General features: G+C 37.4%; 1 protein-coding gene across 1 annotated transcript in view; it reads left to right on the top strand.

Annotated features, from left to right (window-relative positions):
- The window catches only part of LOC107699431 (breast cancer anti-estrogen resistance protein 3-like), a 55,521-nt gene that overhangs the window by 29,722 nt on the left and 8,636 nt on the right, over positions 1-17,163 (top strand). The window contains exon 4 of the mRNA XM_016500691.1: positions 16,298-16,426. Within this exon, the coding sequence (XP_016356177.1) occupies positions 16,298-16,426 (129 nt within the window). The remainder of the gene's footprint in view (positions 1-16,297; positions 16,427-17,163) is intronic.

Here is a 17,163-nt window from a genome sequence, read left to right as displayed (position 1 = left end):
GAAGTCAAAATTAAATAGTCAAAATCACAATATTGTAGCAATATGAGATTTATATTATATACAATTTGCAAAATATTACTTACATTATTCACAAAATATTGCTTATTACTATTATATTACTAAAATATAACTTTATTGTTACAACTTTGTTCACATACTTTTTGAACTTTACTCAAAGTATTATGACTTGCATCTTGTATTGCTAAAAATGTATCCTTGGAATCTTAGATTTTTGTTACTTTTATAACTTATTTTCTTACATTCTTTTCATAATTTTTGCTTTTCCTCAAAATATTACAACTTGGTTTGCTATGTTTTTTTTCTTAATCTTGAAGGTTTTTTTTGTTGCACTAAAACAGTTACTAACCCCTATTTAGCAAGAAAATAAGAGGGTTCTAAGGATGCTGCAAAAATACATTGAAGAACCTTTATTTTTAAGAGTGAAACAACAGATTTATTTCCTGCTTTCTCCCACACATACACATGTACACACATATCTTTCTGTTCTTGATGGTCTGATGGTGAACACACACTGTTGCTCAGTAAGCTGCTAAGCACATATGAAAGAGCTTTACAGGAACAATGAGGCACTGTTTCCTCTGTGGGATCTGCTGCCCTGCGAGCCCACAGAAAGACCTCCTTAGCCCGGCCTGCAGCCTCTCTGAGACAGAAGCACAGAAAGCCTGGTTTTGAACAAAGAACATAGACTGATCCAGTAGGAACAGTTCAAAGGGCTTCTGTCTCTCAAAAGATGATTGAGACAGGAAGCATGATGACCTGATGGAACAGACTGACACACCCACTCATATTGTTAGACAAAATCATATTATCATTGCTTGATATTTCATATTTTGTAGACAGACAAAGAATAGCGTAATGGCCATGAGTAACTTAAGGTCAGTCTGCAAAGAAGAAGAAAGTGCTAAAGATGTGACCAGTAACACATTGTTATTACACAACACAATATTATTAAATAACAAACATGTAATTCATAAAAAAAATTCAAATACATGATATTTCTGATATACATTAATGACTGGTTAAGCATTATATGTAATAATGTTTAAGAATATAATTTTTATTTTACTAAAGTAACTTTATGTAAACAACTTGTCAGATTAACCCTGATGAATGCTATGACTTATTGTTTTACTTTTATATAACCTGACAAATGCGTTGCTGAATATCCAGTTTTCAATAAATTAATACAATTAAATGAAAGAAATAGCATGTGGCACACTCCCTGCATTAAAGCCTCCAGTTATTAAATGTGACCATGGACTGCAAAACTAGTCATAAGGGTCAATTTTTTAAAAGTAAGATTTATATATAATCTGAAAGGTGAATAAATAAGCTTTCCATTGATGTATGGTTTGTTAGGATCGGACAATGTTTGGCAATGATATTTGAAAATCTGGAATCTGAGGGTGCAAAAAAATCTAAATACTGAGAAAATCACCTTTAAAGTTGTTCAAATGAAGTCCTTAGCAATGCATATTACTAATCAAAAATTAAGTTTTGATATATTTACGGTAGGAAATTTACAAAATATCTTCATGGAACATGATCTTTACTTAATATCCTAATGATTTTTGGCATAAAAGAAAAATCGATCATTTTGACCCATACAATGTTTTTTTTTTTTGTGGCTATTGCTAAAAATATACCCAAGCGACTTTAGACTGGTTTTGTGGTCCAGGGTCACATATAATGTTTTGGCATGTGTTCCAGATCTTAATGCAGTGATATTAAAGGTAGTATTTTTAGATCTTTACCTCAAGAGACACTCCAGACTGTAGTAAAATCTTGTCCACAGGCATAACTTGACTGGTATTGATGAATGTTGATCATGTTCATGGCCTTAGGGTGGAGTATGTCTTGACTGTGACTGTATATCTCTTTACATGACTGTGAACTTGGAGCAAGACTGATAAACACAAACATTAGTGAGTAAAGCAACATTATATTACAGATTGCAACAGAGATTAATTGTCATATCACTTAGGTGCCAAACTAAACAAAGAGGAAGATCATCGGTGCAGTTAGAGGTTTGCCTGAACATTAGTGTGAATTTCCATGGAGATCTATGAGGAAAGCCTTCTGTTTAACAGCAGCCACTAAAGCTAGCATTGAATATTATCATTGCTGCACACATTAAAGAGGCACAACGCCCCCTAGTGTTCATTTATGTGCACTGCAACACTGTGAAACTACCTAATAAATTACAGCAAGTTTTCATTATCATTTCACATCATTTATAAAGAGTGAAGTCCTTTGAGACAGCAAGTTATTGATTTGAGTGAAAAAGTTTCCAATCACAGTTTCTGTAGAATATAATAAAAATTAAAAATTAAATATACAGTAATACAAATAACAAAATAAGTACAATATAATAAAAAATATAACAGAAAAAAAATACATCAAATTAAAATGAAAACACTTAAGAAAAATGACTTCCTCACATACATTACTTTTTCTAACATCTTATTTCTGTACTGCCAGTTTTGTTTTTCTCAGCTGCATTTTTTGCCTGCTCAGAAAAAAATTGAGCAAGACGGAGGGGGAAAAAATCAGAGATGTCTCAGATTACCCTAATTCACCTTGCTGTGTCTTAAAATAAAAATATGCTATTCAGCTAGAAATGGTCACATGAAAGCACTTTACCCTTTAAACTACGCTCTCTTGAAGTGAAGTCAGACATGCATTTAAATTCTTTGCTCTTATGTACAAAAACATCACACTGACTCCTTTCTTTAGCAGACTGTGGAAAAACAGATTTACATGCAGGACCATGGTGATTTTATTGAGCGTAATTAGGTAGTTTAGGAGCCCACTCTCAGGGAGAACATTCCAGTGTTGGTCCGAGGTTGTGCCAGCCAGCCATAATGTCTTTGTTTACCTCTTAAGAGCAATCTGGGAGAAACATAACAAATCTGTTGATAGAAATCCAACTGTTTGCATCCAAAAATGGCCCTGGAGTATGTAGGACAAACATACTTTATTGTTTCCCTCTCTAATGATGAACAGAGAAGTTTTTCACTTGCATTCTCACATTTAATTTTTTTTGGTTATTTAGAAAAATATACAATGAGGTTCAAAAGTCCACAGTGACAATCTAATTTTAAAATGCAGAAATAAAAAAAATTAAAAAGTGAAGAAATATGTAATATTCTGCACTATTTATGTGTTGCTAATCAAATAATAAAATTAGCATCGATCATGTGAACTCTTTGCACAGACAGTCAGATGTTCTTGCTTCCATTGAAGCACAAAATGCCCTTTGGATCATTCTCAATTCATGCTCGAGAACATGATCAGGTTTTTTACACAAACCTGAGAAATTCATAACAGCTCAATTATTGCCGTCAAAATAAAAACAGAGATAATCTGAAAATCATGTTAATCTGTCCATTAACATTTTTTTACTCAAACTGTCGTGCTAGGAATACAAATTGTATTATACAGAAAAAATGCAAAGAAGCTTTTGCACTAGTGGACTTTTGTGTGCAGACCCCACAAAAATGTTGATATTATGAAATCATTTTTGAAAGGTCCTTTCACTAAATAGCCACACATTATTAAATGGTGCAAATAACACAGACTCACCTCACAAACACTGTGAGCTCTTATTCAGTCCGGTGAAATGGTCTGGAAAACATGAATTCTCTTCTGTCTTCTAAACTTAATGCCTCTTTTACTCCCTGAGCTTTTTCTATAGGGTGGGGGGTTCCTTTCCCTGAAAATGACAGAACTCGTAATGCTGTTAACAAATAGGCTAATCAAGAGAAAACTCCCATTAGCTCCTCAACAAAAGCCCCTCTAGGTGGTCAACTAGTCGCAATAACAAAAGTGCTGTTTTGCATGTGACTAAGAGACAGAGTAGTCTTGTTATTTAACCCCCAGTGGGAAAAATGAGTGAATTTGGCCGTCTGGGACCCTTCAGGCTCAACCGGGCTCTCTTCTCAGGGTCAGGATAGTCCCAGCTGGGACAGAGAGCCCTGCCTGCTGGGGGAATGCTTTTTTATATTAACCCCCTGCTGTTACTGAAACCCCACTGGATTTTAGAGTGATGTTGTGATGATACTAAAAGACACGGTCCTGGTCCCTCAGTGCAGACCTGTCACACAGGATCACCACTCTCCTCATCTGCCTGGAAAACTGCTCCTGAAAGTCCTCCACAGGAAATGCTCTCTCTTGTCTGGAAAGATTAATTTCAAACGTCATTAGCGAGAAGCAATGTTTTTTCATGTCACTGAACTGCTTGATAACAGATTGTCTCTCAGCATGTTCTTGTTTACTTGCAATGTGTGTCAACTTTGTTCTTTACTCTGTTTTGGTATAAAGTGATAATTTTCATAATTTTAAACACTGATAACCAGGCCCACATGGAATCTAAGCATATGCAATGCTGCAAATTTCTGTAAAAATCACTATTTGTTTGTTAAATATAGTGTTTTGGCTATTTTGATTCTGCATTTAGCTACAAATAACAATGTAGTACTTCCACTCAATTTAATACATTTTACCATGCTTAAATCACAAATCTTCTCCCAAAATCAGTGCATAAAATCAGGAAAAGTCTGCAGATTGCACTTAGAAATTATATATGATTCATTATATTAGCATTATTGGTCAGTCCGTCGATATGGATTTTTAATCGGCCAGTGAAATGCAGCTATATATCTCAGAACTCAATTTACTAGCTTCACTAGCTTCTGTTAATTGGCCAGTTAGTGACTGAAAATCTCAAAATGGCTAAATATAATCTTCGCTCAACCACTAATTAGCATATAATTAAAGATAATTGCTTTGAAATTTGGGATTTCTAATAGAAAATGCAAGAATTTAAGAAATGTGAAGCCCTAATCTATACTGTTCCCTCCTCATCTATATTCTGACAGGCTGCTAGAGGTTTTGAGGAAAGGGGGGTTGGTTTAGAGGCTGGCTATGTGGCACTCTGATTGGCTAGAAAGTCATATCACATGGAGTTTAGTACGGCTCCTTACATGGGCTGGCCGGGGGTGAGAGCAACAGCATGGAGCAGCATATGCACTGCTGAGCGCATAAACACACGCACTCGCTCATGCACGCTCGCGCTGAGAGAGTTTACAGACAGTCGCTGGACAGATAAAATGCTCTTGCCACGGGAGGTATAAAGCTGTGAGTTTTGGAGATTAAAGCATGTATGAGTATTTCCACTGATGAGCGCCACAGAAACAAAAGAGATGTCGGAGAGATGCAATATTTTAAGGACCATCACGGCAGCTTTGTGCTGTTTCTATCAGAAGAGCTCCGTTATTGGAGCCAAGGTGAGTGAAAGCTTGTTAAAATTACATCTGTATAAATTAATGCGGTTTTAGTAGCATCTAATTTACATGTAATATTTATTATATTTCTATATACAATATTTTACTCCTAATTATGTATTATAATTATGTAACAATTTATGTTAGTAAAATTTAAATATTTAAATATAAAAGGTAAAATACTATAAATAAATAGATCTGTAGCACAGAAAGATTGATTTAAAAAGCAGAGAAATGTAAGATAAATTATTTTTTTCAACAACAAAAATGTAGCGGAAAAGAAAAGATTAACAGAGAGGTGCCATAAAAAGCAGGTCCATGTGTAGTTTTATTGTGGCAGTCTTTGGTCTGGGCTCTTTAGATAAATGGCTTTGTTTCATTATAGTAAGTGAAGGCGTCAGGCACACACTCACTTACAAGTGTGTTTGTGTGTTTCTTCCCATTCACTTGTAATTGTTTAGCTGCACACCCTCCTTCTTGTTGTCTTCAAAACCATTTAAACCGTATTGATTGAAATCTTTTATCTCTGTGGCTTGCAAATGGATCGTAAGTGTGAACACGTGTAGTTTTGTTCACTCATCTAATGTGTCATGTGATAAAGACAGAGAGCTGTTCAGGTTGGGTTGAGTGAATTTATGGGGCGATATAAAATTGGTTACCCTGCGTGAGGCTGTTACAGTTTTATATGGAGCCGATGTGGGAATAAAACCACTACACAGTCTACAGGGGGTTTTGGCCAATAGACTGAAATGCATTCAAATTTCTGAGTTTATTGAGTGGATTGAAGTATTTCTGTGAGTCTCCACAGGTGTGGCTAATCAGTTCGTTCTTTCTTTCTGATAGCGCATGAACTACTGATCTATGGTCCATCAAAAACACAATAAAGCAGAGCATATTAGGAAATATTAGCAAATTCATTCAACAGTCTTGCTTTTAATAGCAGTATTCCTGTAGTTCAAACAGTAAAGCACGGCACTAGCAACGCCAAGGTCATGGGTTCATTTCCCAGGGAGTGCATGCACTGAAAAGATGTATAGCTTGAATGCAATGCAAGTTGCTTCGGATAAATGCATAAATGCAAATTGCACCAACACTGATGACAGATTCCTGGCTTGTTTATCAGAACAGTCTATATTTTCGAATTCTAAGGCTGAATTGGCCAGAAATAGCAGCATGTTTGTTATTTCTCACGTCTGGCCAGCCAACTCATCGGATCCTTGCTCTCAGGGTTTGAACGTCTGTTGAAAACATTCGGGTCTGGTCCACATTTTTGGGCTTGTTTCTAAAAATAGCGCTAGGCTGTCATGGAGACTTCCAGTCTTTGCGATGGTGTTAGGGGTCAATTGGAGTTCGAAGGACAGAGAGGGCAGTTTTGGTGCTTCTTGTATAGATTCTTTTTTCTGAAAGGAAGTTTCTCACAGAACGGCTTCAGTCATAGAAGGTTTCATCTGCAAGCGAGCGACTTCTAAGTAAACTTCTCAGTGGTGAAAACAACTTGAGGGCTTTATTTTGGTCAGTGTGAGGGGCAGCTGTGGGAAGGAGGGTGATGTGCACTGTACAGTACAGTTGTGAATGTCTTCCACACTGTAGAGGCTTGAAACTCAAAGTGTGACAAGCCTGCCGTAAATAAACAGGCTTACTCGTTTAGCAAAACAAGTTCATGCTGATTCTCATCCCTAAATTGCACCAAAAAAATTAGTATTTTAAATCAATTTAAAAGGACCATAAATCTTTCATGAGCATCTGTCCCATCCCCAGACTCAGATGGTCTCTTTCTTTCAGCTAAGATTTATCCTGCCCTGTCCAGGAATACATGACGATGACAGACACCCCAGGGACCATCTAAATGGACAATGTGATGGGGGTGAGATAAGAGAGGAAAAGGTCCTGGGTCCAAGGAAGCTGATGGGACACTCTGATGGCCCTCTTTGTTTACTCTGGTTCAGGAAGGGTGTGTCCCAACACCAAAGACCAGACCAGGGCTGCGTTTCCCGAAACCTTCTTAACGCTACGTCATTCGTAAGTTATACCTTAAGTTGTACCTTATCGTTAATACGTGTTTCCCTGAGCGACTTCTAAGTAAACTTCTCAGTGGTGAAAACAACTTGAGGGCTTTATTTTGGTCAGTGTGAGGGGCAGCTGTGGGAAGGAGGGTGATGTGCACTGTACAGTACAGTTGTGAATGTCTTCCACACTGTAGAGGCTTGAAACTCAAAGTGTGACAAGCCTGCCGTAAATAAACAGGCTTACTCGTTTAGCAGAGACTTATATTAACACCTGTCAGACATGGAATCTAATGCATGTCGAATAAATCGTTTTTCTGAGCCGGTTCTTCTGTGTTTGGGACTAACACTTTATGGCATGTGTTTTTTGAGTGTGTCACCACAAATGCCGTCAAGTTAAAAGCAGTCTAGCTCCAAACCGAGTCTTGAGATCCCTGCATCTGGTTTCATTCTTGGTTCTGTCTAGCTGTTTTTGAATGCGAGAATGGACCTTGTGTTAAAGTCCGGATCTTATGTGAAAGTCTGGATCTTATGTATGATGACTAAAACAAATCAGTGAATCATTTTTAAACACCCCAAAAATTCACTGAAATTAACTGAAAGGAAACATGTCTCCTTTTCTCTAACACTTTCTACATGCATACACACACTGAACATGCAGCAGAGGCTCCCCCACACACTGACAGTGTAACACAGCAAAAGTGTCATGGCTATGGCAGAAATAAAAGCTCAGCAGAGCAGTGGGACAGCAGGAAGTCTGTCTGATTGACAGGATGCTAGAGAGGTGCTGACACAGCTTGGCACAGTCCCTTCAGTCAACACCAAAGGTTTTACCTCCTGTCTTTGATAAAAGAATATGCTTTTGGATCAGGGGATAAAAAAATAATTCCGGAAAGCACTTCATGTGTTCAGCAACTGGCAGAGTGACCAAGCAACAACTCCTGAACTGAAATTCGGGCATTACATACCAGAACAGAGCCAAAACTGAATGAGAGCAGTCAGCTGTGGAGGACAAATACCCTCCTGAAACACTGCCGACACCTGTGTTTGAAGCTGAAAAGGAAAGACATTTCAGAGTCAGAGGACGCGATTACATTTTGATGAAAAATTACATTTAATTTTTCCTTGCAATAATGTGCACTGAATCATTCACAATCGGATCATGAAAATGAACAATAATTTTGACTTTCAAAATATTTTGTTGTCTGCATTTCAACAGTGTTCAAGAAGAAATGCCGTATAATGTCAGCACAACAACAACAAAAAAGTTGAGATTTGTATTTATGTAGCTTTATAAATAATAGCTTTATTTTTGCCAGTTTTATCTTCTCTAATTCTTCATCAAGTAACCCATAGGACTTCAAGGCATTCTCTAGGCTTTCCTTTCCAACAGGATGGCTTCCAGCAATTTTGAGTCCCCAGGACAAGCGTGTCCCCTACTTTTCCATCTTTTCCCCTTTTTCTCTCCTTTGCTGTACAACAAATTGAGCACGCTTGAGGAAACAGTAAAAAGAGGCCATGCTCAAAGTGATCCAGCACAGCTGCCCCAGGCCCTAATCTCCCCTTCTGTCCTCCTTACAAAGCCATGGCTGGGCCACGCTGATTGGGACAGAACTGGAATGGAATGAAGGGGCTGGGGGATCATAGATTGAAATGGAGAGAATGTGATTAAATGAGAGAGAGACCAAGAGAGAGAGAGAGAGACAGAGGGGTTTGTGAGAATCTAGCTTTTTTTCTGAAACTTAGATGCCTTCTCAATCCACACAATGTATGATAAGATTTTAACAAGATTATTATACAGTAAGAATGGAGGGAAAAGTCAATATGTCAAAGTATTGACATTTTATGACATAACTGAATACATCATTTAAAATTACACATTTATAAAAATACAAAGAAATTAGAAAAAATAAACAAATATATATATCAATTAATTGAAGTGTTTTTATGCAAAGAATAAAACTGTCATTATACTGATGGTTGTTAGTTTTTCCATTATACAAAGGCACATCGGCTGGTAAAATATTAGGCAGCACATAATTAGGAGTCTATTTAAAGGGAATGAATGTGATGGGGAGTTTGGTCAAACTATGGCAGCACAACAGCGAATAGTTGTCCTAAATCAAAGACGGCTGCATCCGCGGAGCCAGTTAGTGTATGTGCACTATTTCATAATAGTGTGAGAATAGCTACCATGTCAAAAGATACAATTGTACAAAAATGTCGCCTGCCACGGGAGCAAATTCAGCAGTTTTTACATCTTGTTGGTACTTTGTTGGGACAAACTCGACGGAGCTACCCCCTAAAGCCCTGGCTCTCCGTTTTTATGCTGTGGGGAGTTTTCTGAAGGTGGTTGGGGATGGATATGGGCCGAGTAAGACCTCGGTGTGGCGGTGCGTTCACTCAGTCACAAACATCCTGCTTCGTCACGCCACCGATTATATACATATGCCTTTCATCAGGCACGAAGTGATGGAGGCACATCAAGGCTTCCATGCCATTGCGGGTGTCCCGTGAGTAATTGGCCTTGTGGACAGGACACTTATCCCCATCGCCAACCCATCAGCGCTCGACCAGGCCTTCATAATATATATGAACATGATAATATATATGACCCTTTCAAAAGCAAGCGAAGCCAAACAGCCAGTTAATGTAGCTGGTTAAGGCAGAATACTTTTGGCCGTGAGGTTTCAGGTTCGCACACTTGCAAAATTATACATGCATACATACACACATACCTGTATATATATGTGATATCCAAGGTTGCATTTAGTTTGCAATTTGGATTATTTTATAAATGCAGTGAGCCCCGATAAATGCAATTTCTAATATTTCTAAAGTGCTTCTTTATAATGAACATCGCTTTCTCAATACTTTACCCGCTCTATAATGCAGTGAAGGAGCTCCTGTATATAGTGAACAATCGATTCTTGAGCCATCGATATCAACCTATTCAGCACCACCGTCATGGACAGCACCTGCTAATGTCGCACATAGGAAGGTTTACCTTAAGCCACATCCTAAGGTATAGTTCGGGGAACTCACCTAGGAAAGGTATACTCCTAGTTAAGATGTACCTTTAGAGTCTTCGTAGCGCGCTAAGAGACACCGTTATCGGGAAACGCGGCCCTGGTCATTTGTCCTGCACATGAGAGGCTGCTAATGACCCGCCGAACCCCTTGGGAATCTCAACCTACAAGGTTGAGACAGGGGGTCTCCATCCTTCAAGCCTCCACAGGAAGCAGCAGGAAATAACAAGATTTTTACATTTTATATGTTAATGTGATTGATGCTTATCCATGCAAAGTCGCCACCACAATGTGAGGATAGTCTTCAGAGTCATTTTAGCACATCGCTATACGGTTGCTAGGATGTTCTGATTGGGTGCTTGTCTCTTTGATGTTCTGGTATCTAGGTATGACTAAGACACCTCTTTTACTAAGGTCCAGTAAGTCGGCGTAATATTTTCCTCTTTTATCATCCAGCTATTGTAAGTCAGATCACTTAGAAAATAATTAGCTCTCAACAAGCTGCAACATTAAAGATTAGTTGTCCTGCTGGTTACCATTACAACGACGACGAAATCAATCTCATACAAACTTGTGTACATGATTTCCATCTTCAGTCGTGCACTTTGCCATAATCTGCATAATTTCCCAATCAAACATGGATTTTTAAGCTCACTAACTGCTGAACGGCCACTTGTGGAATAAACTAAAGAGGATTAGACGTTCAAGAATCAACAGGGGAATGTCATCTCATCCATAATCATTATCCAAAAGCGGCTTTCCAGATCAAATTCAGCCTTTGAGCACATCATCTTTGCCATGAGAATAGTCAGTTCTGACGTGTGCCAATATGATCTAATATGTGCTTAGTCACTCAGCCATGCTTGTGATGTCTCACAATCTACTACAAAAAATTACTATTATTAATACTGTAAAGTGTCTCGTATATTGTCATTATGTGGCCCATTGTCCTGTTGATAGCTAACCTGTGCTCTGCACTTACCCAATGAGGCCCTTGAACCTTAATTCAATACATCCAAATGCTTCTTTATAATTCACATTTAAAAAGCATGCCACTATTTAAAAAGAATCGGCCCCTAGCAATCAGCCCCTCAGATGTGTGAAGATAAAAATGGCAATATATAAATGGCTACAACTAAAAGTAGAGGTGATTGATTTGATGTACAAATATGTATACACTGCTCCTTGATGGAGGGATTATTCGTCATGGTGCTATCGAGCTGCTTGAGATATTGAGCTTTGGCTATTTTTAAACATTTACGGCCTCTGTGCACCTCTAAATGGATCCACGATGTCATAGCGCAGAATGAATGCAACGGCCGTGCCAGATAAGCAGTCATAAAACCTAAAATGTGAACAGCAGGTCCAAAAAATATTTGCATTCAGCACAAACAGAATAAAGTCTCATGCTCATATGTTTTTACTAAAAGTTCTATTTTGGTTGGTTGTTTTAGTCACTGTATTGAGTAATACAGTTGAAGACACTGAGCACAAACAAGTGCTTTGGGATGATTTTCCCAGCCAGGGTAAAAGTATGTGTCGTCTGGTCACTGTAATTTGTGGCTTGCGGGGTGTTGGCTTGGCTCGCTGTTGTATAAATGGAGAGGGTGTAACGCCTGTCCCTCACTACAATACCAGAGGCATCAGAGTGTATTTCAGTCTTCACTGTGGCCTGGGTTTGTCAGTCTCTATACATAGTAAGGATCTTAGAAGCTTCTCCATATAAAGGGAAAAACTTTCTGTTGCGTGGCATGACTTGAATAAATTCAGTTTAATAAGCCCAGAATTGCTTTTATAGTTTGCTTTCAAAGAAATGCACCACTCTTTAATTCGGTGGCTTTGTTACAGCCTTTCAAGTAATCATAATACCCGACCATCTCAAAAGTGCCCTTCAGGCTGAGTCCTCTGAAAACATTTTGTGCTTTTAAAGCTGTTGAATGGATCAGTGACAGAGAGTTGACATGAGGATAAATTGGCCAGGATTATCCACTAGCTGCTCAAAAAAGGAAGTGATAAGACTCTTCCATGTGTGTGTGATGCTTTCCCAACATCAGTTACCCAGAGGCTAGAATTAAGAGATCTTATGGCAAAATTTATATCTCTCCCAGCAATCAACTGTTTGTTATCCACTTAGGGTCAAATGTTCTAGAAAGCAATATTACCGTAGATGTCATCGGAGTAAAGCAAAGTGTTTAAAACCCTCATAAAATAAATATGTAAGTAAGTTAGTAAGTAAATACTTTATTTATTAAACAATTTTAAATAATTTATGAATTTATTTACAGAGTGCCTTGTTATTTTTAAGTATTTTGCTTTACATTGTGCCTAACAACACCCTTAAAGGGTTAGTTCACCCAAAAATGAAAATTAGCTTGTGTTATACTCACCCTCGAAGCATCCTAGGTGTATATGAAATATCCATATTTCAAACGTAATAAACACTTTTCTCTCACTTCCGTTATCTGTCATACGCGGATCCCTTCCGGCGAAAGGCATATGACGTATGCGCAGCACACGCGCCTCTGAGATATGCTAGTCTCGCGAGTTTGTTTAATAGGAGCAAAGGAAGCATAGAAGTTTCCATACTTTAGCAAAGGAAAACCAGTCTCCTCTTGGTTTATATCGAAATCCTCAGACATTTTTCTTTGCAAATCTTTGGTTTGTACTTCTAATTCATGACCGGCGTTTTGTTTTGTTCTCTCTCCACATTCGTCACTAATCACGCAACGCCGACGTGATGCGTCATCTGCCGGAACTGCTTCAGTGTATGACAGTCAGCGGAAGTGAGAGAAAAGTGTTTATTACGTTTGAAATATGGATATTTTTCTTACAAAAACTCATGGATTCGCTACAGGGGGCCTTTATTCACCCCCCGGAGCCGTCTGTGGCACGTTTTATTATGAATGCACGCGCTTTATTTGACGACTTGTGGACTGTTCAACTGCAACACCTGCTGACTGCAACGATAGAGCTTGGAATAGCCAGGACAATTTTTAATATAACTCCGACTGGATTCGTCTGAAAGAAGAAAGTCATATACACCTAGGATGCTTTGAGGGTAATTAAAACACAAGCTAATTTTCATTTTTGGGTGAACTAACCCTTTAAAACATGTTGAAATTATTCATAAATAAATGAATACTAATGTATCTGTTCACATAGTTCACATAACTGAAAAATAAGAACATAATTAGAATATGGCTATTTATAAAAGGCTATTTTAAACCCTGCATTTCAAACATTAAGTGTAAAATCCAAACTTATTGCTATTATATGATGTTTGTTTTTTGTTCATGTATTTTGTCCTCTCTCAAAATATCATACAAGATCTTTGTCAGATTTAAAGATGTCCAGCATTGCCAGGCCTGTGTGCAGTGGTTTGTGGTGGACCACAGTGACAGATTGTGGTCAGTAACATCCTAATAACTGCCAGACATGCTTGACAGACACTGCTTGGGCTGTGGGTCACTGGACATAAGAGAGAGAGCAAAAGAGACAGCTAAGCATCTTCTCAACATCACAGAAAACTGATGTAGCTCATGTGCTACTGTCAGTCCAGGAAAAAACATGAAATGTATAATGAGTTTTTACATAATTAAAATGACTTTCACATGCTACACAGATTTGTATTGTACTTTAGATGGTTTTACACAATAATGTGTGCTTTGAGAAATATCTTATTTATACATTTAAAATATTATAAACACTGCCCATTAATACAAGAGTGGATTAGGGTTAGTTGAAGTTTCCACTACTGAGCAGCACGCACACACAGACAGACAGTCACTCATCAATTCCAATTACCTTTGTCCTTACGTCTGTTTTATTTGACATATTACTCAATAGACCACAACTACAAAGTTGAAACGAGGAGTCCTGCTGGGAATTTTCCCCTCACGCACAGATTTAGCTGGGGGTTATGCTGCAGTGCCGTGCTTGAGTACCCACTTCACACAACTACCAGCTAGAGCACAAAGGTACCACTTTAGGTCTTTGAGGTTGGGTACCACACATAGCTGGCATTCCAAGCACTTAAAAAGAAGGCAACACACAAATATGCTTGAAATCCCCTATCTAAAATATGGAACGGCCTCTTTTTTGCCCTGGTTGTAACACAAGCACAGCATGCAATCCATCCTTTCATGGTTGATAAAGCAATAAACCATGATAGTAATATTATTATTACCATGTTTAAAGAGTTGTTAGGAACACCACAAAGTGCTTAAACCCTCTTAAAAAACAGCCTCATAGAAATATTAATAATAATCACAATAACATTATTTAGTCAAATACTATGGTTGAGAAGGACAGGTTGAAAGGTTTAAAAGTTTGGCATCTTTGAGATTTTTAAATGTTTTTGAAATAAGTCTTCTTATGCTCACTAAGGATACATTTATTTGATAAAAAAGTAATATAGTTAACTATTATTCATTTAAATTTAAAATAATGGATTTAAGCTGAGTTGTTGCTTATGTTGAAAACAGTTGTGCTGCTTAATATTTTGTAGAAAATTATAATTTTTTAATTACCCACAAAATTATAAGTTTGATTGCATCATATAATAATTGCTGTTAATAGTGTTCATCGTCTGTTTGATTACGTCTTTAATTGATTTTTCCGTACATTTCTGCCATATGTACATTAATTGACAGTCACCACTGATAAGCTACCACTAAATAGTGTAGAAACTTAATTTGCTGTAAAGTTGCTTTGCAACGATTTGTATCGTGAAAAGCACTATACAAATAAACATGAATTGAATTGAATACTTTTTGTACTAAATTATTAAGAATTTTTTTCCAGATTCTTTGATGAACAGAAAGTTCCAAAGAACAGCATTTATTTAAAGTCGACAAAAAACGTAAGTTGAAATCGTCTTTTCTTTCCTATTGTGACATATAAGACTGTACTTTTTTATTACAGTTTTATTAATTTATTAATAAAGCTTTTGTCATTCATGACACATTAGATGTACAGTACATTAGTATACATTCCAAACATAGCCAGATTAATTTGGTCACAGATGAGCATTAATACAACTCCTACTTTGTTTGCAAACAACAATGGCATGTGCTGTTTGTAAGACATGGAGGATACTGTGAGTATTAAAATTGCATGTTCAGTCTATATTGCAATTGTTGGAAAGGGATCAATGATGAAACACATGAAAGTATAAAGTGCTTTTGTTTTTTGAAAATCTATTTCACTGACAATCTGCTCACATGACTGAGTTATGTTATTGAGGCACTGAAAGCAAGCTTATGAATGAAACACAACCTAGTCAGGAAATATAACATACTTTGCTAAGTATCTTACAAATTAGATTTATGGTATTACAGTTTTTCTCAATTGCTTTGGCTCAATTCTCGAATGGTTTTGAAGCATGAATGAAATGTTTTGGGTGAGTAACTACATTTTGCAGACATGCAATAAAGTTCTGAAGTTCCAGCAAACAGTTGTGACATTTGCACTCACAGTTTAGAGAATGTTAAGATTGTTTCGAAAAATGTGCCAAAGCAATTGAGAAAAACTGTAGTACAAACTAAGCAAAGCTCATGTTTCATAGAAAATAACTAATGAGTGTATTTCTTTTAAGCAGCTTATTGAAAAGAACTGTTCCTCAAAAATTGAAATTCCTCAATTGTGAAATCCACATGCTGATTCAGAGCAGTGGGGCGTGTGTGCAGGTAAAGGTATGGCATGCCCTGTGGCTTACGGAGGCGGAGACAGACAGGAAGAAGGAGGGACTTATGCGTCACAGTAAACAGATCAGCACAGGAAGCACGGGATCCATCAGCCAGTCAGATACTGAGTCACAGAGCAAAAAGAAGGGAGGGCAATAGAAAAAGAGAGGAGACTAATAAAAGACTGATACAAATATACTTCAATCATAGGGACTAACATACTATCTAGGGCCACCATGGCTCTAACATACTCTTCTGTGCCCATCTATGTGCAGTTTTCAAGGGACAAGTACATCATGGATGGACCACCGGAAAAGCTTCGTCGAGAACTAGAAGAAGAACTGAAACTGAGCAGTGAGGAACCACGGAGCCATGCCTGGTATCATGGAGCCATCCCTAGACAGGTACAACTTTACTGGGCATATAAAGAGGGAGAGGGGTGGGTGATCATTATGGGATAATGTTTGGATTATAGAGGCTTTCTGTGGTTTCCGTGATTTAATATATGTGTCTGCAGTATTGTTCAAAAGTTGAATCTGCCAGAGAGTAGAGATCTTTCTGCTGTCAAAGCATAGCTGTTCTCTCCTTAAGTGACAATGAAGTCATGCCTGTATCTAGCACTCAAACATTCACTTTCTTTGTAGACAAAGATAATGAATTAAAGACATGTGGCCATATTTGCTTCAGCTAGAGCCAGTAATGCTTGATTAAGGGAAGAAAAAACACTGAGGATATTAGATGTTCTTATGTCTAACTTCTTAAATATACAAAAAAGTACCATGGAAGTATCATGATGTATGAGATCAGTATCACGGTTCTCTGATACCATATGCAAGTTACTTCAGAGAATACTATTGTATTATCATGATTCATAACAAGCTACAGTGTCCAAAAACCATGCTAATACTTCAAAAACAAAGGTAAAAAATGATTATATATTTTACTAACATTACATTTATAAATAGGCATGTTGAACTAAATAATAACCTATAAATACAGTGTCTAGTGTTCTAAAACGTTCCTTTCACTTTTATATGCAATTTTACTTGCTTGGCTATTTTAAAGTGCATATTGATGATTAGATGGTAGAAATAAGAAAAAACAATAAGCATATAGAAGTGGCAAGTATTTGTTTGGCAAC

This window comes from Sinocyclocheilus anshuiensis, unplaced genomic scaffold (genome assembly GCF_001515605.1).
Source record: "Sinocyclocheilus anshuiensis isolate Anshui unplaced genomic scaffold, SAMN03320099.WGS_v1.1 scaffold477, whole genome shotgun sequence".
Taxonomy (NCBI): domain Eukaryota; kingdom Metazoa; phylum Chordata; class Actinopteri; order Cypriniformes; family Cyprinidae; genus Sinocyclocheilus; species Sinocyclocheilus anshuiensis.
Note: the sequence above shows the minus strand (reverse complement) of the source record. Positions and strands in the feature narration are given on the sequence as shown.